General features: G+C 51.4%; 1 protein-coding gene across 1 annotated transcript; it reads right to left on the bottom strand.

The window, feature by feature from the left end:
* Positions 1–824: 824 nt before the first annotated feature.
* On the bottom strand, positions 825–25,781 carry NT5C1A (5'-nucleotidase, cytosolic IA). Its single transcript, XM_019957760.2, has 6 exons — positions 25,483–25,781; positions 17,600–17,767; positions 16,438–16,567; positions 14,868–14,990; positions 12,297–12,481; positions 825–10,732 (listed from the first exon to the last, which is right to left on the bottom strand). The coding sequence occupies exons 1-6, from the start codon at positions 25,606–25,608 to the stop codon at positions 10,367–10,369; spliced, it is 1,098 nt and encodes a 365-aa protein (XP_019813319.2). The 5' UTR covers positions 25,609–25,781; the 3' UTR covers positions 825–10,366.
* Positions 25,782–25,946: the final 165 nt, after the last annotated feature.

Below are 25,946 nucleotides of genomic sequence, written 5' to 3'. Positions count from 1 at the left end.
CTGAAGATGCCCTGTTGGGCTATGGGAGAAAGAAGCGTGGACCTAAATACTGTTCAAGGGAGGAAGTGATCTGTCCCTCGATACACAGAGTTTTGAGGGAGCCTAGCTGAGAAAGTTGTGTTTGAGATGAGCCTGGACAGGGCCTCAACAGACAGAGGTAAAGGAGAGTGCAGGAGAAATGAAGGTGGTGGATGGAGCAGAAGACAGGTACCCTAGGTTGGGTGGGCTGTGGGCGGGGGCGGAGGTGCTGGAGGACAGATGACGTGGGGGCCGAGGCTGGAATCTGAGTTCCTCCCTTCCTTCTGCAGCTCGAATGCTCTCTTAGCTCCTCTTCTTCCTCCCACTCCGTCCCCCTCCCCACCCCCTCGTAGTCTCAGATGGGGATACTGAGTCCACACCGAGAGCACTTCTGGAGGAAGCTGGCCTTCTGATGGGCTCACACCATCTCCCTGCAAGTTGGCATTCAAGTGGATAGGGAGAGACCATGGAAAGGGACTGATACTCAAGGATGGGACAGATACCAGGCCTGCTCACTCCATGGGTCCTCACTGGCATTTCTTTGTTTAATCTTTTAAAAACGTTGGCTGCACTGGGTCTTCCTTGCAGAGCGCAGGCTCTCTAGCTGTAGTGTGTGGGCTTCGTTGCTCTGAGCAGCATGTGGAATCTTAGTTCCTGATCAGGGATCGAACCTGCATCCCCTACATTGGAAGGCAGATTCTTTACCACTGGATCACCAGGGGAGTCCCTCTATTGGCATTCCTTGAAGGGACCCTGAGCCAGCTGGTGAGTACAATTGTGAGGGGGCGACAAGAAGGCAATGTAAGTTTATTTTAAAAGTCTTCTATTTATTTGAGTGGCTTTTAAGAAGCAGAAGGCCAGATTGTAACACTAGGAGTAGGACAAGCATGAGCAGTGAGAGGAACCCACGCCAGCAAGCACATAGCACCCTTTCTTTTGTGACTGGGTAAATGTTACAGAGCCAGACAGGGCTGGGGCCTGCGGAGGGCTGAGGGCAGACCACGGAGGGGCCATGCTGGGAAGAGTGGGAGCAGTCTCACCCCCAGGCCAGGGAAGCCCCACAGATGAAGAAACACGAGCTCCACCTGTTTAAGGAGGCACTTACTGGTCTACCACGGAAAGTAACCGAGAGAAGCTAGGTTATAAGGAAGGCCAGGGCAGCCCATGTTTGCAAAAGACTGAAGTAGACCTACTATAAAACAAATGGTATAAAATAGGGCTTCTGACAGGTAGACACAAGCCCACTGTGTGTAGAGGTTTCATTTTAAATCTTCTTCTAAAGTGGGGGTACCAAGATGTTTGTAAGTAGAAATTAGAACTTAAGGATATGGGCTTCCCTAGTGGGTTGAATGGTAAAGAACTTGCCTGCAGTGCAGGAGACCTGCGTTCAATCCTTGTGTGGGGAAGATCCCCTGGACTAGGAAATAGCAACCCATTCCAGTACGCTTGCCTGGTGAATTCCATGGACAGAGGAGCCGAGCAGGCTACAGTCCACAGGGCCACAGAGTTGGACACGACTGGACAACTAACACTTCCACTAGAACGTAAGGATATGTGTGTGCGCAAGCTAAGTTGCTTCAGTTGTGTCCGACTCTGTGTGACCCTATGGAGTGGAGCCTGCCAGGTTCCTCCGTCCATGGGATTCTCCAAGCAAGAATACTGGAGTGGTTTGCCATGCCCTCCTCCACGGGATCTTCCTGACCCAGAATCAAACCTATCTTTTAAGTCTCCTGCATTAGGCAGGTGGGTTCTTTACCACTAGCGCCACCTGGGAAGCCCAGAGACATGTGTACTGTTAATAAAGGAGTTTATATGCACACAGTTTAAAACACACAAAGGGATGAACCAGGTTATCTCCAGGGTCTCTTAGGATCCAAAGCTCTGTGAGTCTGAGTATTATATCTTCATACTGTTAATTACTCGTTTCTGAAAAACCCAATTCACCAAGCCTGGGTCAGAGGGTGCAAACTGGAAACTCAGAGGCCGGATTTGGCCTGTAAGATGTGTTTTATTTGGCATGCACAGTGTTTTCTAAATCCATAATATCTGCCAACATTTAAAAGTCCAAATTTCTAGCTTCTCTTGGAAAATGGAGAGGAATATTTGGCAACAGCAGCCCACATTCCCACACAGCAGCAACCATGTCAGACGACAGTATCTGTGTTCCCCATTTTGCTACAGTCCTTGCCTAATCCTCTTGCTCATTCATGTCTCCTGCCTGGCCCTTGGAGGCATCAGAGTCTGTGGCCTGGCCCAGATGTCCAGTCTATAGTGACCTCATCATTTTCTATCTGATGCAGCTACACGCCCAGCCTTGAGGCTTCTACCCTAATTCCAGAGCAGACCCATTTTAACAGTTGGCTCATGAAGATGTATTCACCTGCAGGCCAGGAGTGTGGAACTCAGGGTTCCTGTCTGCAGAGTTTTGGTTTGTGACCGAAAAGTTGCCAGCCATATTTCAATTTCATAAACAGAATCCAAAGCCCTCTTGGGGGATGACCCATCAGATACTTCCTGATCAAGGCCAAGGGTAAGTCCCTTCTGGATCAGTCCAGAACACCCAAGTGGAGGACAGTCCCAGTGTAGGCCAGGCTGGACCAGGAGGGCAGGGAAGAAAGCAGCTTTCCTAGCTATGGCCATGAGATGACCAGGGAAGCTGGGTACTGTTAGCGGCTTTTATAAATGCCTAGGAGGTATCACTCACAGTGTAAATGGCTCCATTTGCATTTGTGCAGTGCACAATCTGCCCGACTGTACATGTTGGCCTCGGGACTGTCAAGAGAAGGGAAGAAATAAATGTAGATGGTGATGCAGGTGCATTCAGAAGTGATTCTACCGCTTTGTCTTTAAGGCTGCAGGGATGAAGGGTGGGAGGCAGAGGGTGAGGAGCCAAGACCTTGTTTGCCAGAGGATAGAAGCTGGAGAAATAGATAAGGGGCCTGGCCTCAGAGGGCCCCACACTGCACATGTGCAAAGGCCCATGAGATGACAGGAAGAGCCAGGACTAGTTCCAGGAAGCAGGGCTGGCCATCAGTATACCCAGGACCCCTTGGTTAACAGAGATAACCATCCTGTACACACACACACACACACATTCAGTCATTAGCAGAGTTATCTGCCCCGTTATACACACCCACAAAACATTATACAAACCCACAAAACCACAACATGTACAAAAAGCATGCATGTGTGCAGTTTTTTTCCTGTTGCACATATTCATATGAGTGTGTCCATACACACCATCACAGTGGTTGTTGGTAAGAGCAGCTCATCACAAAGGTATGTTTAATGAACATCTTCAAAGCACCCAAAGTCCTTTTTGACTGAGCTACTTGCAGGAGTCCAGCACAGCACCAAGTAACATGGGAGAGAAAAGTAATCAGCAAAGAAAACCAGAAACTGCGGCCAGCAGCAGAGTGTTGGCCTGCAGTGCCCCCTACTGGTAGGAGGGGCATTTGTACTTTGCTTGAAGACAGTGAAACCTGAGACACTGCTTCTCAGGCACCTCTTCTTTTATTTTTTAAAAATTATTTTATTTCAATTTTGGCCGCACCAGGTCTTCTCTAGTTGTGGGGAGTGGGGGATACTTAGTTGTGATGCGCCGGCTTCTTATCGCAGTGGCTCCTCTTGTTGCAGAGCACAGGCTCTAGCGTGCAAGCTCAGCAGCTGCAGCCCGCAGCCTTTAGAGCACAGGCTCAACAGTTGGGGAGCATGGGCCTAGGTGACCCACAGCATGTGGAATCTTTCCAGACCAAGGATCGAAACGGTGTCCCCTTCATTGGCAGGCAGATTCTTAACCACTGGACCACCAGGGAAGTCCTCAGGCACCCCTTCTAAGTAAGCCGCCAACCCAGCATGCCATTCTCCGTCCCCCCCCTCCCTCCTCTCACCTAGCCAGGTGAGACCCTGGCATCCTCAGAGCTGCAGCAGAGCATCGGAGAACGAACATTCAGGGCCTTGCACACCGCCCTGGAGAGCAATATCCACCACTAACAGGGATGGCAAAACAGGTTTTTCATCTTCCGTGTCAACTCCAGCTCACCAGTGGTGGCTGCCTAGAATGCTGGGTTGAGAAGGCTTCTGAAGCCAGGTCTGCGCTTAGCACTGAAGGGTATCCTTCTACTGTGGAACAGCACCAGCGATCATGGCAGTAAGCACCACTTCTACACTTGCCATTCCCTAAATCTCCAGATTTCCCCTGACCCACAATTCCAGCATGAGGGTATGTATGTCTGTGACTCTCTCACAACCACAAGGAAACTGACATTCCAGCTTTCACCTGAGTGTTATCTTACTTGATCAGTAACTTCCGAGCCAGCTGAAATTCTCCCTGGAATCCTCTTTGTGAAGAGCTATTTCTTGCTTCCACAGACAGCATGTGGATGACTCGTTAGATCCAGGTCCTTAAGTCAACAGGGGGCACTTCACTTTATCCCAAACTAATATTTACCTAAGGCCCATGTATCTACCAGCACTTATCACTTCTCAAGAAACTCCTCAGGGGCACTCATGAGCTGAGAACCACACGGCTGTGCTGAGCAGATACTAGCTAGCCAGCTGGGCTCAGCTTTAGCCAGGGGTCCTGTTGCCTGCCCTGCACCCAGCACTCAAGTCATACGTGTGCATCGAAATTCCAAATTACTATGTGCCAAGGCACTTGAAAACAGACCTTGAAATCTTCAGTCTTCGGATGCTAAGGGCCTACTGTGTTTAGCATCAAGATTCCCAATGCCTACAACCCCTGATGATGCCCGCAGCTGGGCACAGAACCTACTCCTGCTGCCCTCCTTTGCAACCTAGCCAGCCTCTACCTCCGAATGGATGTAAGCTGGTCTCTCCCACTAAGGAGTAGGCCAGGGATGTTTGCCTTAACCCAGGGGTCAGCAAACTCTTCCTACAAAGATCCAGAGGAAATTTTTCACCTCCTTGATTTCTGCTGAAGCAATTCAACTCTCTTGCTGTAGTTCAAATGCTGAAGACATATGTAAACAAATGGGCATGGCTATATTCCAATAAAATTTCTTTACAAAAACAGGTGGTAGGTGGAGAAAGAAATGGCAACCCACTCCACTGTTCTTGCCTGGGAATCTCATAGACAGAGGATCCTAGCGGGTTACAGTCCATGGGGTGACAAAAAAGAGTCAGACGTGACTGAGGGGAGAAAATAATCCCAGGAAAGTTGAGGCACTTGCCAAAGGCCCCCCTAGAGCCTGGAGCCGCGACTGCTAAGCCCACGTGCTGCAGCTACTGAAGCCTGCACGCACCCTGGAGCCTCTGCTCCGCAACAAGAGAAGCCACCACAAGGAGAAGTCCGCACACCGCAACTAAAAAGTAGCCCCTGCTTGCCGAAACTAGAGAAAAGCCCACGCAGCAGCCAGGACCCTGTGCAGCCAGACATAAAGAAAATCATTTGAAAGAAAAGCTGGTGGGCTAGATTTGGCAATGGCAACCCACTCCAGTGCTCTTGCCTGGAAAATCCCATGGACAGAGGAGCCTGGTAGGCTGCAGTCCATGGGGTCTCGAAGAGTCGGACACAACTGAGCAACTTTATTTTCACTTTTCACTTTCATGCATTGGAGAAGGAAATGGCAACCCACTCCAGTGTTCTTGCCTGGAGAATCCCAGGGACGGGGGAGCCTGGTGCACTGCCGTCTAGGGGGTCGCACAGAGTTGGACACGACTGAAGCGACTTAGCAGCAGCAGCAGATTTGGCCCAAGGTGCCACAGTTTGCCAAACCCAGCATCAGCCCAAACATATGGATTCCACAGAACATGGGGGTGTCTGGAGGTGCTTCAGAAAGTCTGCAAATGTTTGATTCTAGCTTAAATTCTTCTTTGCTGTTTAGGAAGCTGCAACAAAGATGTACCCACTCAAGTCTATTGTGGCATTTTGCCAGGCAGGGAGTCAATATGTTCAACAGACTGTCCGGTGTTAAGAAGCGTCACATCTATGCACGTGGATGGGCCATTTGGCAGAACAGTTAAGAGCCTGATTCCCAGCATCAGACAGACATGAGCTCGAGTTCTCCTGTTGCCACTTCCCAGCTGTGTGACTTTGGACAACTCACTTTACCTCTCTAAGCCAGCAGACCCAGGAGACCACCAGAGTGGACACTGGCCATCCATCATGCTCCCACAGCCCCTTTTTGCTGAAACGTGAGAAGATAGAGGGGCCAGGGCAACGGGGAGGGGGCACTCAGGGGCTCAGGACAATGCTATTTATAACTGTTACGGAGGCATTTCAGTATTATAAGCACCAGTTTGGCTGGACTGGTGCACACCAGTTGAATATCATTATAATGCTGAATCCACCTTGGATTTAGACTTCTTTCTGATTTCAGTTTCCTCTGGCATCTTCTGCTACATCCCCATCGCTCTGACTGGGTTCTCAGAAAGCGGAGAGGACTGTTTTGCAGTGACCTTGGAAATCTCAGTGTGTAGTAACAGGGCTTCTGTTTTAATTAAGTGGCAGTTTCCGCTGGGTCTGGGACTTGGTTGGTAAGTATTTCCTGGGACATGTTCTGCAGGAGTGCCATGCTTTTGGCTAGAAGCTGTGTCCTCTCTGCTCTATTGCTTCAGTCCCTGGCTGGGCCAGGGGCTCTGGTGCTTGTATGGCTTTTTAATTTGCCTCAGTTCAGTTGCTCAGTTGTGTCTGACTCTTTGCAACCCCATTGGCTGCAGCACACCAGGCTTCCCTGTCCATCACCAACTCCCAGAGCTTGCTCAAATACATGTCCATTGAGTCAGTGATGCCACCCAACCGTCTCATCCTCTTTCATCCCCTTCTACTCCTGCCTTCAATTTTGCCCAGCATCAGGGTCTTTTTCAATGAGTCAGCTCTTTGCATCAGGTGGCCAAAGTATTGGAGTTTCAGCTTCAGTATCAGTTCTTCCAATGAATATTCAGGGTTGATTTCCTTTAGGATTGACTGCTTTGATCTCCTTGCAGTCCACGGGACTCTCAAGAGTCTTCTCCAACACCACAGTTCAAAAGCATCAATTCTTAGGTGCTCAGCTTTCTTTATGGTCCAACTCTCACATCCATACGTGACTACTGGAAAAACCATAGCTTTGGCTAGATGGACCGTTGTTGGCAAAGTAATGTCTCTGCTTTTTAATATGCTGTCTATGTTGGTCATAGCTTTTCTTCCAAGGAGCAAACGTCTTTTAATTTCATGGCTGCAATCACCATCTGCAGTGATTTTGGAGCCCAAGAAAATAAAGTCTGTCACTGTTTCCATTGTTTCTCTATTTATTTGCCATAACGTAATGGGACCGGACACCGGTTTTGGAATGGGACTGGATTTTCACTTTTTGAATCTTCAGGTTTTTTTGTTTTGTTTTGTTTTGTTTTTTGAATCTTGAGTTTTAAGCCAGCTTTTTTCACTCTCCTCTTTCACGTTCACTTTTAATTTGCCTGCTGACACAATTAACAATCTTCTCCCCAGCACACCTCCTCACCACTTGAAATGATCAGAAGGTGTGTCTGGCAGCTGCCTCAGCCTGCCCCCAGGACTTCTGGCCTTTTATGGCAGCCACTGAAAGCTCTTCCAGGCCTGAAATGCTCATTTATGGTTTCAATTATAGACTTTGGACCCTCGTGTCTCTCATTGCCCAGGGCTGTCCAAGTCTATTAACCGTGCTCCAGTGAAATAGATAGCTTTTAGCGCACCTTATCTTGCTGCTTTCCACGTCATATCTTCCTGCTTCCCGAGAGCCCTGGAAGAATCAGCCCTGTAATCACGAGGCCCTAGAGGCAGGACCTCTTGGCCTCAGAGTCCCTGGGGTGTGTCTTAATTAGGTGACATCTGGTGCTGCCCTCGGAGTGCACGTGTCCACCCTGCTCACTCAGCCCAGTCCAAGCAGTGAGCCGCGGTTGTGCCCAGACTCTCAGGCTTCTTATGGCTACCGGCCAGCTCTGAGAGCCCCAGAGGCTCATCCAACCGGTGATTCTGACCCCAGAGGGAGGCGAGGCAGAAGGCCTTGGTGTGGTTCGGCCAAGAGCAAGGGTGACTGGGGCTGAGCTCCTTCCCTCACTTCCTTTTCATCTCCTCGAGGTCGTCCTCAGGCCTCACAGTATCTCTGGCTGGGCCAAGGGCTTCGGCAGAGGAAAGAGCTCCCGACCAGGGCCTCTGACTGGAGGCCGGGGAGGATCCTGGCTGTGGCTGGGAATGACCTTGTGCAAGGACACCTTTATCACTTGCTCATTCCCTGATAAGGCGTCAGCAGAGCTGCCTCAGCACCTTCCACTCCCCACCCACGGCACGGTCTTACCCTTCCTCCCCACAGTCAGACTCCTGGCTGCTCCAGCACTGAGAGGGACAGCGAGCCCAGGACTCTTCTCACACAAACTGCCGCTCATTTCCAGAGCCAGCTCAGTCTTCTCGCTTTGTTCTCCCTCCTGGGTTATTTGTCTGACTCTGCTACTATGCCCTACATTGCCCAGAACCTGGGCCGTTCGGACCCTGGGCTGAGTCCTCAAAAGGACAAAGGACAGGCTCCACATTGCCCATCACTCCTTTCCCTGCCCCCAGAAGCATTCCAGCTCCCCTGCACACACCTCCAATCGCACCTTTGGCTTGCCTCATAAAGTGGTTGCTCACAGCTGGGATTCCCCCTGGGGAGCTAGACAATCAGTCCCCACCACTGATGTCTGCTTATCCCTCTGGGTCTTCCTGTGGGATTAATCACTGGAGCTCCCACTTTCTCTCCAGAGAGAGCCAGGCTTGTCAGCAAAGGAAGAGGCTGATTCATCAAGCAATGAGAGTTCTCCCCTGCAAGTGGTGGCAAAGGCGCCGCAGGGGATCCTGCAAGCCCACCGGGTCACCTCATCCTGGAGTCCCTGCGCAGCGTCTTTAGAGACAGTGAGCTCACCACCTCCACTCAGAATCCCAGCGCTGGAGAATCTTGCTAGTGGACATTTCACTCCTTCCTCACTAATCAGCCACAGCCCAAACCAGACCTCTTCACACTTCCTACATTACCCCAGGCAGGCCTTCCCTCAGGCTAATCCTGGATGACTTCCCACTTCAGTCATTGAGCTTTCTTCCATGCATTTGAGCTCACAATGAAAGGTGAAAGTGAAGTGGCTCAGTCGTGTCCAACTCTTTGCGACCCCATGGACTGTAGCCTATGTCCAACTCTTTGCGACCCCATGGACTGTAGCCTGTCAGGCTCCTCCGTCCATGGGATTTTCCAGGCAAGAGTGCTGGAGTGGATTGCCATGGTAAACACCAGTTCTCCACTGCTTCCTCCACCAACACGGCTGCTTGGCAGCAGAGCAGGATACAACCACTGAGGGAGTAAGGGCTGAGATGAGAGAGTTGGCAGGGAGGAACAAATCAAATTTGGCTAAAAAAACACACAAAAGCAAAGGAAGCATTGATCAGGCAGTGCCCCCTGCTGGCCATAGGAGAGTTTGCATGCAGGTTAAATTCACTCCACTCCTTCCACAAACTCCTGCACCTGTCTGCTGACCCTTGATAACTCAGGGGATCGCAGGAAGCAGACAGGTCGTCTAGTCCAGTGGTTCCCAAATGTGTAAAACTGTAGGGAAGTGGCTGTGGTTGATTGTGCATCTTGCCCATTTGACAAAGGCCTCTGGGCTGAGGAGCCAGCAGGTGCTGAAATCCAGCCTATATCCTGCTAACCAAGCTGTGCACCCCAGTGTGGTCTGGGTCAGTTCACAGGAATGGTTCTCTTTTCGTAATTCATTCCAAAGACCTCATCCTTCTATAACTTGTACAAAAGCACCATATATATCAGGAGCAGCCCCAGCATACAATGCTTGCTTCAAAAAGGGCAATCTCATAAAACCCAAGCTTCTTTAGCTAAAGGAGAGTTTGAAGACCACCTAGAAGATGGGGAAACTGACTCATCAAGTAGTGAGCGTTCTCCTCGGAGATGGTGACGAAGGGGCTGCAGGGGTTCCTGCAAGGACGGAGTGTTCACCAGTGCACCTCAGGGGCAGGCCACCTCATCCTAGAGTCCCTTGCAAGGGAGCTTAAAGTCATACACTTAATTTGCCAAGACAGAGCTTAGAAGCCAGATCCCATTTCTTTGTACTACACTGAGCTAGTTTCAGCAGCCCTCCTTGAAGCATCCTGGCTGCTCTGACTCTCCCACCCTCAGTCTCATCAACTTCCCCCTGAAACCCAGCTACTGTGCACAGTCTTACTTTCTGAGCCAGGATCATGGCACAGTGTTTGCCTAAAAGGAGGGCTGGTGAGGATGCTGGCCCCGTCTGCAGTGTTCTACAGGTACCTCACTCCCAGGGATGAGGGCAGACATGCAGAAGGGCAGAGAGGTGGGGAACCAGAAAGGTCCATTGGGTGGCGCTGGTGGCTCAGCTACTGCGCAGGGGCGGCCTGCTTCGTAGGTGAGGTCCGCCGGGATGTCTGAGCCACGCCGTAAGGCACGTGGGCGGCCACCGTGCCCATCTCCTGAGCCCCAGCCACGTGGAACATCTGGTCGTCAAAGAAGATATGCGGGCGGATCTTCTCCAGAAGGGGGCCCTTGGGTGCTCCCGCAAGGAACAGGGCCTCATCCGTCTCCAGGCCCCAGCTGCGCAGGGTCTTGAGAGCCCGGGCCCCCGAGCTGGCTGCACTGCGTGCTGTCACCAAGTAGGTGCGAATCGGACACTCCAGTCGCAGGCCCTTGGAGTAGAACTTCTTCTGCAGTCTCCCCAGTGCCTCCAGGAAGCCCTTTAAGGGGCCCTACAAGAAGGTGAAGGAACGCTATGAGCTTACCCATCTCCCAAACACTTTGCCCCCTCACCAGCTGGGCTCCCTACAGCACTAAGATCTTGCTGTTTGTGGTTGGAGTGTTTTGCAGGATCCCTATTAATCTCTCAGTTCTGCTCTGCCTGCTCAGGCTACTGCATGCATCAGTTGGATTGTAGGTACCCACGGCATTCTAGGTGTCCACACTGCTGTGTCAGAAAAAACACACCTGGGCCCCTGTTACTATAGCAGCCCACCAGGTATATGGGTGTCTGTCCTACAGCTCTGTAAGTGTGGCTTTTGTGCTCATCAGCAGGGAGGAGATTAAAAATATTTAGTAACTATGGCATGGGCACCCTTTAAACAGAATGGATTCTGGTTGCAGACTACTGGGACAGACAGACCAGTGTGTCACTGCCCAGTATCGACCCTGCTCCTGGGGCGCATGGGTGGCTCAGAGTGTCGTGCTCCAGTTTCGTAGGATCAGGGAAAGGATCAGGAAAGGTGTGCTTCTAATCTTGGAGACCCCTCACTTGCTGGGTGACCTGGGGAAAGCAGAGGTCTCCTGGGGCTCTGCCTCTCACTTAATGTAAAACAAACAAACAAACAAAAAAAACCCCACAAAACCGTCCTGCTCTGGATTCCCAAGGATTTAGGAAGGACCAACAAGAAAGGAAGTGAAATGAACACTCAGGGGTCATAGCTAAAGCCAGCTGAGCTCTTGGAGAGAGGGACTTTGGGGTTACTGAGCACCCAGATTTTTGTTAAAGGCATAGACAGGAGCTCCCCAAGGGCTGGAGAATCCCAGTAGTTCCGACCCCAGGGGATTTCCACCAGCTCTAGGTCATGTTCTGCTCTCAGGGAGACTCTGAGTAGTTTGAGGGTGAGTGAGGATCCCCGAGCCCCTGGCCAATGGATGGAAGACAGAAAGTGAGAAGGGCTGGTATGGTCCAGAGCAGACGGGCTGCCCCAGACCCCACACCAGCTGGATCTCCCTGCCCCGAGGAGGGACACTTGTCTGGCTCTTCCTTTCCTCCAGTGAGGGAATCGGGGGCTTCTTTAGAGGATGGGACCCTGCTCAGAGGGGTGGGGGAATCTCAGAGAGGGAAGGGCAGCTTCAGAGAGAGAGAGGGTGAGGCATTCAGAGAGGGATGGGGACTTCAGAGAAGGGATGGAGACCCAGAAAGAAGATAGAGGCCTTCAGAGAGGGGATGGGAATTTAGCAAGAGGATGGGGACTCCAGGAAATGGACAGAGACTTCATAAAGGAGCTGCAAAGAGGCAGAGGCTTCAGAGAGCAGCTTCAAGAGAGAATGGGGGCTTCAAAGAGGGGGTAGGAATGTCATGAGAGCAGTGGGGGCTCAGAGAAGAGGTAGAAGCTTACTGAGGGGGGCCAGGGGTCAAGGTGAGAGAAAGGCTCGCTGGAGGCCTGGGGAGGGGCCCTGGTTGGATTCTGGGCTGAGCTTGGGGTTTGACTCTGGGCTGGAGGTTCCAGCCAAGGGCAGGTTCTGGGGAGCTTCCTTCCTCCACCGAGGGGTTCCCAGGAGTGTGTGGAGCACCTGGGCCAAAGGCTTGTTCTCGTGAGCCTTCTCATGCTCAAAGAACCTGTCCAACCCATGGGCCTTCACGATGCGCTCTGACTCGTCCGAGAAAAGCACAGCGTCCCCGTCGAAGGCCACGCGCAGCTGACTCTGGGACACAGCCACGTCCCTGCTGGGGCTGAAGATGGTGGCCGCTGCGATCCCTGCATGGAGAGAGGCAAGACTGTCCCCCCTCATCTGGGTAATAGGCACCCCGACACCCACCTCAGCTGCCTGGGGGGCCAGGAGAGGGCTATCTCACCCTATCGTCGCCCCATCTGCCTCACCCAGGACTCAGGGCCCAGCAAAGGAGGGCCAACATTCAGAATATTACAAAACAGGCCAGTAAGAGTGGACAGCGGAGGGAGTTTCCTATCAGTCCAGTGGTTAAGACTCTGGGCTTCCAATGTCAGGGATGCAGGTTTGATCCTCAGTTGAGGAACTAAGATCCCACATGCTACATGAAATGAGGCCAAAAAAAAAAAAAAGGAATGGAAAGTGGCTTTATCTCTGAGTAGGGCTCTGAGGACCCCAGACTAAGCCAGGGTTTCCCCTTTAGTTGCTGCTTTGAGGGAAGGTCTGGGGCGAGGGGCTCCCAGCGAACAGGAGGGCACTTGGAAGGCACAGGGCAGGAGCTATTTATCTTTATGCATCAGTATGGGGGCCTTTCGACACTCTAGAAAGGGCAGACTGGTGTGGACAGTTGAATATCAGTCCTGAGTAGAAGGCAGGGCCCCCCAGGTCACCACTGTCCTTCCTGGGGCTCCTCACAGGCCCCTGATGTAGATCTACAGGAAGGACTCCTGACCCTGGCTGGGCCTCAGTTACTCTCTTACTATTGGTTCCTGCAAGACCCTCACCCTCTCTAGACCCAGATAAAATTAAGGATGCTTCATCTCTGTCCAGGGATCCCAGGCTTCAGTCTGGGGTGGGGGCACTGTGGGCAGCTCCTAGTCTACAGCCAGGTATGCCTTACTCCCTGGTATGGTAAACAATCCGCCTGCAACACAGGAGATCTTGGTTTGATCCCTGGGTCAGGAAGACCCCTTGGAAAAGCAAATGGCAACCCACTCCAATATTCTTGCTTGGGAAATCCCATGGACAGAGGAGCCTGGCAGGCTACAATCCATGGGGTTGCAAGAATAGGACACGACTTAGCAGGTAAACCACCCCTACATGCCCTCCTTAGGGCTGCCTGGTCTTTAAAGTTTCCCTGGGGTAACCCGGGTGGCCATGGGAGGCAGCACTATTGACATGTGACTCAGTACAGACTCTGGACTTCTCCATGGGGTCCAGTATGCCTGTTGCGAACCCTAGCTCCAGACTAGAGCTCACTGGATGACAGAGAGCAGTTTCAGGAGGCTGGAGACCTGGCCAATGTGCTCAGCCCATCCTTGATTGTTTACCTCTCCAAAGGCCACGTCAGCCCTGCTCTTTGGGGATCTAGGGTCCTTAGGCCTGGGAAGAGGCAGAGCTTTGGGAGGAGTGAGCAATGCCGACTTCACCTCACCTTCACTTAGCCTGAGGATGCTATAAGCAAGCTCAGGCCCTGGACATCAGGCCAGCTTCCTTCTCAGCTTTGCCAGTGCTAGAGCCAGGATGAACCAGAATCATCTGATCTTGAGCAGGGCCTCCCTTCTGACTATGCCCTGCTCCCCAGCCTGGGCTTAACTTAAAGACATATAGAGGGACTCAAGCAGGACAGTGCCAAGGTCCCAACCAGAGGGTGTGACATCTGTCTAGGAAAATGGGTTCTGCTTTGGGCTTAAAGAAAGCCTCTTGGAGCCCCATGCAGCTCAGGTGAGTAAGCCTCAGCAGGGAGAGAGGCCAGGCTTCTAGGCAGGAGATAGCATGAGAGAGGAAGAAGTAAGCGAACACATTGTTGGCTGCAAAGCAAACTTATTTGGAAACAATATTTCCAAAGGGGAAATATTGGTGGCAGAGGTAAATTAGAAGCTTGGGATGAACATACACACACTACTATATACAAGACAAAGCGCCAACAAGGACCTACTGTATAGCACAGGGAACTCTATTCAATATTCTGTGATAACTATATGAAAAAAGAATCTAAAAAAAGAATGAATATATGCATAACTGACTCACTTTGCTCTACGCTTTGCTGGAAAAGTACTGATCTCCTTCCTCACTGGCCCAGAGAGGGACAGAGGCTGCCCATGGTCACACAGGAATCAGAACTCCTACTGATCTGGAGGATTTTTTTAGAAGGGAATAGCTTTCTGGGCTGCAAAGAGGGTTCCCACAGAAACTGACGGCTGGGTGATGTGGATGAGTAAAAGCATCCTCAACATGGTAGGGCAGGAGGTGGGAGAGGGAACTAGATGGGCAATGAGTGAAACAGATGGGACCTTGTTCTCAGGGTTTACAGGACAGGCCATAGGAATTAAGGGAGGTACTGCCCTTCCAGTTACCATGGCAACCCCTAGAGCCTGCTCAGAGCTTTAGGACCAGGATGCCCATCTCTGACACTGGCTCCCTACACTCCTTTTTGCCAGATCCCCCACACTCTCCTTCTCCAGCTTGACTTACCTTCATCAATGGCCTCCTGCACTTTTTCTGCATCAGCCGACAGGTAGAGGTTGGTGTGATAGGCCTTGAGGTAGCAGATGGGGCTGTTGCCGCCTGTCATGCAGAACCTCTCGATGAACAGGTCTGGGGAGGAGGTAGAGAGGAGCCAGGTGATGTCTGGGTCAACCCTCAGCACCTCAGAGTGGTCCCTCCGTGTCCAGTGGATGCCATCTTGGTTCTGAGTGGTGGTGGGGCAGCAGAGTGATTCTCTGAGCGATTTTAGGCCAGCGTTCCCCTCTTTGAGCTTCCCCCATCCTTCATCCATGAAATGGGGATGACCACATCTCTGAAGGAGCTGCCTGGCTCACAGTAACATCCCCTTGTCAGGGAACCACAGTACTACAAAGGCAGGTCCCCAGCCATGTGATTCGCGGTCAATCCTTCCTGATCGTAGTTGATTGTATCGGGGTAGGCACCTGCCTCAAGCTGGGCCAGTCAGATTCTCTTCCAGCCTGGGTTGATAGTCACTGGTACCCATGTCTGTGCAGGTTGTAAAACTTTGCTTGTCAGTCAACAGCTGCTGCTCTGAACCCATGGAGTTACCGCATCATTGCCCCAGCCCCTCACACACGACTGTCCACCATGGAAGGGCACAGCAGGGGTCCTTCAGGACCCTGCCTTGGTACCATAGGTGGTGTCCATCTTGATTCCTCGGAGCTTGTGTCACAAAGTGGGTAAATATTTTTAATATCACCCCTGATTCCAAGAGTTTGAAATTAGGATTAAAACAATGCCAACTGGTTCTCTTGCTTGCTGAAAACAAGGACTCGTAAACTTGTAAATTTGGGCCATATTCAAGAAAAGCAAAGAAACACAGTTTGGAGAAAGAGAAAAAGAGACAACAAAGGAAAATAAGAATGGGTTTGCTGAGAAAAGCAGAAATCAGGGCTCTTGTGGTCCAGAGAGAAAAAGAGCCCTGGAGAGATTACCAGTACTTGGATTCAGGCCCTTTGGGCTCAGTTTTACTTCCTTCCCTGTGGTTCCAAGAGGCACTCCAATAACCTAGTAAGAAATCATTCTCTTGAGCTAAGGCTGGCTCTAGAGGGTCCATTACTTTCAGTCAAGAGTTTGGACTAAGACACAAAGTCTGTTCACTCGGACGACTGCACCTGCCTCCCCCAACAGCCCTGTAAGACCTGTCAGCCCCACTGCAAAGAGAAACTGAGACACAGAGGCAGCAAATATCCAATTGCATCGCGAAGGGAGTGGGGCCTGTGCAAGGATGTGCTGGAGCTGGCTTGTACCAGCTTACAAGGGCCAAATGTCAAACATTCAGGGACTTTTGGAGCCAGTTAGATTGTTCAGTTATTGATAGCTGGACATCAGCCACAATGGGAGTATTAACACCCTGAAAATGGCAACGCTATGATCAGAGTCTGGGGAGGGGTGGTTTTGTTTTTTGAAAGAGCCTATTTACCAGAACCCCACTGGGCTTAAGATTCCAGTGGGCATACCTGCACCCTGCAGAGCTGGGATGCCAACCCTGGGTGTCTGCTAGGGATCATGTCATGGCCAAAGCTGTCACGCTTACCATAGTGGTTGATGCTGTTGATGAGACGGACACCCACTTGAGCGTGGTTGTTGGTCACCAGGACGATGTCGAAGAGGTCCTCGCTCTCAGGGTACAGCTCCCGCAGCCGCCTGTTCACAGCCTCCAGAGCCTGGATGGGAAAGTGGGTCCTAGGGCTCAGACTCCCCAGGGACTGATGCCTGGGGTTAGTAGCCAGGGTTGGGGATGAGGGGTGGGCTGGGATCCAATGCTTGGAGGGGAGGGGAAGTCAGGGGCTGGGCTCGAGGTCAGATCAGTGGACATGGACTATCACCTCCTAATCTCTGTCCTTGTATGGGTTGATTATTGCCCATTCAATAATGTAAATTATTAGATTTTGACACCTCACTAAAAGGGTGAGTGGAAGTCGAAATTCATCTCAGGTTCCATGAACTAAGCTGGGTATCTGAAGTGGGGCTGCATTCGTTCAGGGGATGGGGAGGACTCTTCTTCTCACAATGGCTGTCCCCTTGCCAAGTCACGCTCCTGTGGGGTAGCACTACCCAGAGGGGACCCTTTTCCTTTACTCAAACCCCTATGGGAGTGCTTTTATTTTAAAAAAAATAAGAAGTAATTAAGATTTCTTTAAGTGAAAGCAAATTCAGTAGATAATCGTAAATACAAAATATAAAATAGTTCAATATATTAGATTAAGGTATTTTTCAGTTACATTATTATGTTCCTCTCTAGTTAATCTGTAATAAAAGACAGTGTTCTTTGGGGGGACTTCCCTGGTGGTCCAGTGGCTAAGACTCTGGGCTCCCAATGCAGGGGGCCCAGATTTGATCCCTGGACAGGAAACTAGATCCCACATGTGACAAGTAAGAGTTCGCATGCCACAGCTAAGACCCGGTGTAGCCAAATAAATAAAGATTAAAACACAACAAAAACAGTGTTCCTTGGATGAATACTATGTCTGAAATTATAACAAGATTTGCGGCAGAATATACTTTTTTATACATTCCTTTTCTCCTATTTTTTCTATTATGGTTTATCACAGGATATTGAATATAGTTCCCTGTGTTATATAGTAGGACCTTGTTTATCCATCCTAAATGCAATCTACCAACCCCAACTCCCGTGGGAGGGCTTTTAGCTAATGCCCATGAAGGCTTTGTATGGCCAGTGGTGGGACTGCCCTCACCTTCACAAAGGGGAAGGCTGGTCCAGGACTGAAGGGCTCGTTCTCGTGTTCCAGCTGGTAGCGCACGTATTCCTCCACGCCCTGCTCCGTGTAGATCCGCTGCTCCTCGTCCATGCGGAACAGGGCTCGGGAGGACACAGCGATGGTGACGGCATTCTGGGGCTTGGGCTGCAGGGATGCAGGAGAAGGGGTCTACCCTCAGACTTCCCTGAGGCGGGTCTCATGTACCAGCCTTTCTGGGAACTGGGGCAGGGAGAGAGCCCAGGCCTGGCCTCTGCCCTAAAGGAGCCCAGTCTTGGGCAGGGACAGACCTAGATCAGGATCCCCTCTGTGAAGGACCCAGCTGGGGACTGGGGAGAGACGATGGCTCCCCAAGGAGGAGGACAATCTGGTGGGAGGCCATGTCCTCAGGGAGTTTGCAGTCTAGCTGCCCAGCTTGACATGACAGAAAAATGAATACAGTGTAAGCAGCCAGAGTATGATTGATGCTCAAGATGGTCTTCAGAAGGTGTCCTTTATAAAATGGGAGCTACACGCCCCTGGGAAGAAATGGCGCCCAGAAGCATGACAATTATAGAAGAAAATCTGTCTCCAGCCTAGATCTTTCTCCTGAGCTCCAGACTGTTATTTCTAACTGCCCAGTTGACTAACAAACACTCAAACTCATCATGCCCAAGGCTGAATTCCCAAGGACAGCAATCTGTCCACCCTCAAGCCTCACCCCGCTCCCCTCTTCCTCATCTCAGTGCTCCGCACAACCAATCACTCATCCCCCAGCCCAGAGCCCAGACGTCAACCTCAAGTCTTCCCTCTTCCTCTGCTCCCTTCCCCTTCAATCAGTCACCAAAACTTATCCACTCTACTAGAATCCATCCACTTCTTCCTGTCTTCCCTACCATGGGCCAGCCATCACCATTTCTTATTCCCTCCAATATGTGGTCCATATTGTCGTCAGGGGATTTTTCTCAAATTCAGATCTGATCATGCCCACCCCCTTCAGTAGTGCCCTCTGTGTGGTAAAGAACCTGCCTGCCAATACAGAAGACATAAGAGACCCAGGTTCAGTCCCTGGGTTGGGAAGATCCCCTGGAGGAGGGCATGGCAACCCACTCCGATATTCTTGCCTGGAGAACCCCATGGACAGAGGAGCCTGGTGGGCTACGGTCCATAGAGTCGCAAAGAGTCAGACACAAGTGAAGTGACTTAGCACACATGCACCCACTGTCATCAAATTCTTCTCACACTCAGATCAGCAGCCTTGAGGATGGAGTAGGAAGCCCTTCATGAGACTCCTACCTCTGTCTCCTCTCTTACCTTCTCATTACCCTGCTTTGCTCTATCTGACCTTTCTATGTCTGAGCACATCTTCCCCCACCCCTTCTCTGAACTTTTACACTGGATGTTTTCTCTGCCTGATTTGCTCTTTCCCTGACTCCCCATCCAGCCAACTTCTACTCAACCCTCAGGTCTCAAACTACATATCATCTTTACAAAACTGTCCCTTATCCCTAGTAATGGGCTTGCTACATTTCCTACCGATTTCCTTTTTAGTAAAATTTTAGTAAACTTAGTAAATTTTTTCCTTTTAGTATAATTCATTGATGTAGATGCTTGACACTAAGGAAATGCTGAATCTCCTGGACTTTGGTAGTCTGTCCAATCTGCCGGTCACTCAGCCTACAGCTGGGATGAATTTCAAAAGACCATGTGGAGCCATTTGAATCTTTCTGCTCTGCTGTAATATTTTCAATAAACCTCTGACAACAACTATATATGTGCATATATGTTAATATACATAATTGCTTATCTGTTGTTGTTGTTGAGTCCTTAGGTCGTGTCTGACTCTTTTGCGACCCCAAGGACTGTAATCCACAAGACTCCTGTGTCCATGGGATTTCCCAGGCAAGAATACTGGAGTGGGTTACCATTTCCTACTCGAGGGGCTCTTCTTGACCCCAGGGACCAAACCAGAGTCTCTTGCATTAGCAGGTGGATTCTTTACCACTGAGCCACCAGGGAAGTGCAATTGCTTATTTAACTATTTCCGTTTCTAGGCAGAGTTCTAGAAGCAGGAACCATGCTTAAGTTATGAGGGAGCAGGAACCAGAGTTATCTTGTTCATTTATTGTATCTCTAGTCCTCCAAACTGTGCTTAGCATATAGTAGGTGCTCAGTAAATATTTAATGTCTCTGAACTTTTAAGCAATTTATTTTAATGAAAGACAGTATTTGCCATAACAAATTTAACACGAACAAGAAACTTCACTGCAGTGCCCTTAACTGTTCAAATTGCTTGAAATATAGTAGACGCTCAGAGAATACTGTTTGAGTTGACGCAGATTTGATAAACATTTATTATTGTTTCTTTGTGCCAAGCACCTGGGCTCTGCCTGAGGATGGTCCTGGTAGAGACTCGGCTCCTGCCCTGAGAGTCAGAAGCTGGTGGGGGAGAAAGATGGGTAAACAGAGGTGCAAAAGGGCCTGAAATGAATGCTAGAACCAGGCGAAAGCAAAGTTCAGAGGAAGCTGCTATGGGAGAGGTGGCGTCTCAGCAGAGCCTTGAAGGAGGAGTGGGGTGAAGGAAGGCATGAGGAGCTGTGAACACATGCCGTGCCTTCACAAAGGTGAGCAGAGCCCTGTGCATGGGGGCAGAGTGTAGCTGAGCCCAGAAGAGTAGGCAGGTGCCAGATGCCAGAAGGCTTTCTTTCAGGGGCCCACGAGGGTCTCAGAACTCCTTCAGCACCTCCTGTGGAATAGGGAGAGGGGAATGCCGCCACAGGCAGCAGCCGGACCCTGCATAATCCCTGCGGAGGATGAGAATGCAGGTCCCCAAGGGACTCACAGTTGTCTAGAGAGTCCCACTACATCTCTGTGACTTGAGCAATCTTGGGACCATGGTTCCCATTCGACAGATGAGGAAGCAGGGACTCAAGTTGGGGGCAAGGCTCATAAATGGACCTTGCATTGTGGCCTGCTCCTAGCAGCCCTGGCAGCCACGCAGTCAATCCCAATTTTTCTCTCTGGAGTCAAGCCTGGGTCCCAATCAGTTGACAACACTGAGTGATGACCATGTGACAGGCACTGATTGGGGGACCATACAGATGTGATCCCCCCCGCCCAGGGAGCTTATGATCTATCCCCAAGGCAGAGGTCCATGCCTCCTCTAGAGGAACAATGTCCATTAGACCTCTCTGTGAAAAAGGAAATGTCCAGCACTGTCTGTGTGGCTGTATGTGGCTAGAGAGCCACTTGAAATGCAGCCAGTGAGAAGAAGGAACTGAATTTTTAATTGCATATAATTTTAATCAGTTTAAACTTAAGTAGCCATAGTGGCTAATGAAGCTTTAGAACCTCAAAGTAGGAACAGAAGACCAGAGTCCCCAGACTCATGAGGCAGACCTCAGTTTGCATTTGACTTTTACCCCATTCAAGACAGTGTGTGGGGCCAGCAGGGCGAGTCCAAGGTGTTGGCAGGACAGGTGACCGTCGTCTGGGGCTCAACCCAGTAACTCTGTCAGCCACCAACCACCCCCAGTGTCTGTGTGTCCTTGGGCTGGGTACCTCCCAACCCCCTTAGCCACTGTGAGCCTTCAAGGAAGGAAGGTAAAAATTAAAGAAAAGGGGTAATAGAGGGATGGCCTGGGACGGTAAGAGTACAGTTGCGAGGGGGGTGGGGAGACCCGCTCTCATAAACCCAGGAGGTCTGCTGGCCTTCAAGGCAGGAGCTGAGCTTGCCTCGCCCCCTGGACTTACTGCCCCAGGGACAGCCCATCACCCCTTCAAGGACAGAGAGCCAGCTGCCCTCCCAGCCCCTTCAGGCAGGTTCCCAAGCAGCCGCTCCAGCCCAGGCAGCCAGCCAAGGTCTCGCTCCTCACTTTCTGTCCCACAGTCCCTGCCAGACTGCTGTGTCCTGGGTCTTCTCCGGCTGACCTGCACATATCCCATCGCATCCCACCTCTGGCCATTGCAAGAAAAAGATCCCAGCTGCCTCAGTCCCAGGAGTCTCCACTTCCTTCTTTGACAGATGGGGAAAGAGGCCCAGAGACGGCAGAGTATTACTCGAGGTCATCCAGCAAAGCCACAGCAGAGCCAGGATAAGATCTTAAGCCTCTGGCCTCCGTCCACACAGCAGCACCACCCACCTCTACTCCCCTCCTCAAGCACTCCTGGAAGACCCCAACCCCTGCTACATCCACTGTCCTGGATGCTTCCCTACCCTCCTGGCCTCCCTTTCCAGATCTGGGGGAACTGGTGAGGGGCACCATGCCTTCAGACGGAGGTTTCAAAGGGTAGGACTCTTTACCCCCAAAATGGAGAGTCCCAGGATGGGACCCTGCTCTCCTGCTTAGCCTGCTCTGACTCTGTACAAGTGAGGAGGAGTCTAAGGGCCTAGAGGGCCTTAGATGCTGTGGAAAATTCAGATCCCAGCTGGAAGAGAGGAACAGCCTGTCCAGGCTCCAGGCAGAGCTGAAAGAACAGGGGAAAGGGGCTGCTCAGAGCTGGGGAGAAGCCAAGCACCTAGAGATGTCCTTGGACCTCGCTGCAGAGGGAGGCCACCCTGTCAAATGCCATCAGGTGTACCTCAGGGCAGTTCCTCCAGAAATCAGGAAGAAGTCCAGACATCGGACTGAACCATGGATCAGAAAGACCCTCTATGCCAGACCAAGGTCTCAGTTTAAGAGCTCTGGACTCCAAGAAGCCAGGTCCCTCCAGCTCTCTCTGTCTTTCACTGGAGTGGTGTTGGGGAACCGGCTGGTTACTCCTGCTTCAGGGACAAGATTGAGGCGTCATGCAGGGCAACCTGGCCCCACCTGCCTGCCCGAAGAGCTCGCATTGAGGCCCTGGGATTTTGCCTGTTGGGCCCAAGATAGGAACATGGCCACAAACTGCTGTTTCTAGAAGGACTTAGAGACAGAAGAATTGCTGGAGGAGAGGGGAACAAGATAGGTCTGGACTTAGGAAGTCCTCTGACCTCTTGAGGTGAGGGCCTCATATAGACCTTCAGGGTTAACTATTTCACTCAGGAGCCGGGGGATGAGAATAAGTCTAGGCCAGACCAGCCCAGGAGGCCCAAAGCCCCCAAAATAGCCAGTGGGGGGAGGGGTTCCCACAGGAAGGAGTAGGGGCCAGGAAGCCGCCAGTCTCCTTGCCACCCAGAGAACAGCAAGGTCCAGGGACTGACCGAGAGGTCATAACTGACGACTGGGCCTGAGCTCCCGGAGGAAACGGACTGGTGAGCTCCACTCACCACCCTAGTCTCCATCCCCTTCTTTCCATCCCTGAGGCTGTGACATTAGTCCAGCTTCCTCCCCAGGCAGGAACCAGCCTCTTCACTGCTCTGCCTGTTACCAGGCACACCCTCTCCAAGCCATCCACAAACACAGCCTCACTTTAGCAAAGTGACCTTGCTAAAATGAAAACGAACCAAGTTAATCCCTTGTTGAAAAATCCTGTAGTAGCTCATAATGGTTTTCATACTTGTTTAAAAAGTAGGTTGACATTGATGCAAATAAACTTTTTGGGAGAGCCCCAATATGTAAACCATATAGTACCATATTTTATTGGTATAAATTCATACCATGAATTCAATAGGGCTTCCCTGACAGCTCAGTTGGTAAAGAATCTGCCTGCAATGCAGGAGGCCCCGGTTCAATTCCTGGGTCAGGAAGATCCTCTAGAGAAGGGATAGGCTACCCACTCCAGTGTTCTTGGGCTTCCCCGGTGGCTCAGCTGGTAAAGAATCCACCTGCAATGTGGGAGACCTGGGTTTGGAAGATCCCCTGGATGAGAGAAAGGCTACCCACTCCAGTATTCTGGCCTGGAGAATTTCATGGTGCAGTCCATGGGGTCCCAAAGAGTCAGACACAACTGAGCAACTTTCACTTTCACACACATAAATTCAAATGTATTATGTATTCAGATGTTTGTACCAATTTATATTTAATGTCCACCAATGAATACAGGAGGCCAGTGAGAATTTAAACTTCATCATCTAGTCAGTTTGTTTATGTTTCAATTTGCTGGGTTTTGCACAGCATTGAGAAAGTCCTGATTCATACCAATAAGTGGCTGCGAATGGTAAAAAGGCTTTTTTGTTTTGTTCTATTTTAAACTACAAGCCTCAGGAAACTCAACCACAGTTGTCAGCAATCTCACGATACTCTTCTTTTAAAACAGATCACCATAAAAACTTCATTCTGAGGTTTGCTAAAAGAGATCATCGACCTGTAGCATAAGGTAACACACTGGCGGTCTCCAAGGTGCTAACATGTCCACCAACACATTTGAGTGAGCTGAGTTTTATCACATATTTTTACTTTTGTAAAACATAGTTTGAGGAAGAAAGAAAATGAATTGACTTCATCTGTAAGCAGACACCCTGAAACATGGGTCTTCATGGAGCCTAATTTTAAGACCTCTAACCCCACTGGAGAAGGCAATGGCACCCCACTCCAGTACTCTTGCCTGGAAAATCCCATGGATGGAGGAGCCTGGTAGGCTGCAGTCCATGGTGTCGCTAGGAGTCGGGCACGACTGAACAACTTCAGTTTCACTTTTCACTTTCATGCATTGGAAGAGGAAATGGCAACCCACTCCAGTGTTCTTGCCTGGAGAATCCCAAGGACGGGGGAGCCTGGTGGGCTGCCATCTATGGGGTCGCACAGAGTCGGACACGACTTAGCAGCAGCAGCAGCAGCAACCCCACTGAATAAGATCTGGACTTTTTAATGCGGCACTCAAGGCCCTCTGTGGGTCTCTGGCATCTTCCCAACTCCTCTCCTAAAGATCCTGCATTTTACTTTCTCACTCAGTTTCAAAGACATCGACCGTGTGTCTTTTGCTCATCCTGTTTCCCTGTCTGGGAAGGTCCACCTACTCGGGCTTTAAGATCAGCTCAAACCAAGCCACCTCTACAAGACTTCCTGAGTTGGCAGTCACTGCCTTATGCTCCCACTGCTAAGGTTTTCACCTGGGCATTCACCATATCTAGGGTCTCTGTGAGCTCCTGGGGCAGGGACTCAGCCTAATTCATCTCTCAATCTGCACTGCTGAGCAGGACTGGAGGTGCAGCAGGGAATGACTGGTGACCAGGTGGGCCTCATGGAAGGGGTCTTTGGAGGGAAGCAGCAGGGTGCTTTAAGGTCAGTTTGGAGCTCTTTGGAGGATGCTCTGAGCTAGCTTCCATCCTCCATCCCCTTCCCAAGCTCTGAGATTGGGGAAGTTGGAGTGAGCAAGGCCCAGGAACCAAGGGGAGAGGAGACTCCTCCTCTGTGTGAGTCCTGGAGGGCTGAGGCGACCACCTAGGTAGCAGAAACACTGATGCCAGCGAGGGCTACCCTGTGAGGGGAGGAGAGCCCGGAGCTGGGGCACAGTCCAGCGCTGGGACCCCAGAGTCAGGGACGCAGAGCCCTAAGCTCAGAGCGCAGATTCCAGTGCAGCTCCCTTCTCTTAAAACCCAGGGAGCCTGGCACCCCGAGCCGGAGCCCTGTGCGCAGGATGGCAGAAACCAGAGCGCACAGCAAGGAGCCGGATTTACAGAGTTCGGTTACCTGAGCCCCGGCGCTTCTGCAGGCGCCGCTGACCGGCTTTGCCAACAAGTGCTGCCCCCGTGCCCCCGGCTGGGCCACGGCTCGGAGCTGGGCCCTGATGACAGCATGGGGGAGGAGGATCCTGGCGTGGAACTGGAGTCCCGAGATAAAAAAAACACCCGACCAGAGCTCTCAAAATAAAACGGAGCCTGTGCCAACGGCCTGGCATATGCTGGTGATGAGGACCTGCGTCCCTTCTAGGAGGGGCACCACGGGTCCCTCTCCGAAGGGCTGACGACCCCTCCTAGAGTGACCCTCACCCTGCCCTGCCCCATACCCATGCCCTGGTCTTACCGATTTGGGTTTCTTCTGGGGCGCGAGGTTGTCATAGAAAGTCTTGGCTTCCTCCCACTGCGGGGCCGCGGCGGTCTCTGCTCCTGGCCCGGGCTCGCGGGGCTCCCGGGGCTCCCCTGGTTCCATGCTCGGCTCTGACCCGGCCTGGCCGAAGCAGGAGGCTGCGGAAAGCGGAGCCGGCGGGACTGGGCTGCGGGAGGGAGGGAGGCGCGTCCAGGGCGTGAGAAGGGGGCGGGCAGCCGCGGGAGAGTGCGCGTGCGGGCCGGCAGGAGGGGGGGCAGTGCGCTGGGTGCTCAACCCGACCAGTCGGCAGTCGGTGTGTAGCTGCTGTTGCTGGTGGAGTTATATTTCGGGACACTGAGCTCTCCTTCCCCGACCGCCCCACCCCTACTGAGGGTTTAGACCCTTTGGCTCGCAGGACTGAGCCTGAAACCAGGCCTTCGGGCTGCTGAGGTTTCGGGATT

Source organism: Bos indicus, chromosome 3 (assembly GCF_029378745.1).
Source record: "Bos indicus isolate NIAB-ARS_2022 breed Sahiwal x Tharparkar chromosome 3, NIAB-ARS_B.indTharparkar_mat_pri_1.0, whole genome shotgun sequence".
In the NCBI taxonomy this organism is placed as follows: domain Eukaryota; kingdom Metazoa; phylum Chordata; class Mammalia; order Artiodactyla; family Bovidae; genus Bos; species Bos indicus.
This window is presented reverse-complemented; position numbering and strand designations above follow the sequence as displayed.

Coding starts and splice junctions, on each gene's coding strand:
- NT5C1A (XM_019957760.2), bottom strand. CDS start 25,608: ATGGAACCAGGGGAGCCCCGGGAGCCCCGCGAGCCCGGGCCAGGAGCA. Junction 17,768..25,482: donor CCCAGAAGAAACCCAAATCG/GTAAGACCAGGG, acceptor GCATCCCTGCAG/CCCAAGCCCCAGAATGCCGT. Junction 14,991..16,437: donor CAACAGCATCAACCACTATG/GTAAGCGTGACA, acceptor CCTCCTCCCCAG/ACCTGTTCATCGAGAGGTTC.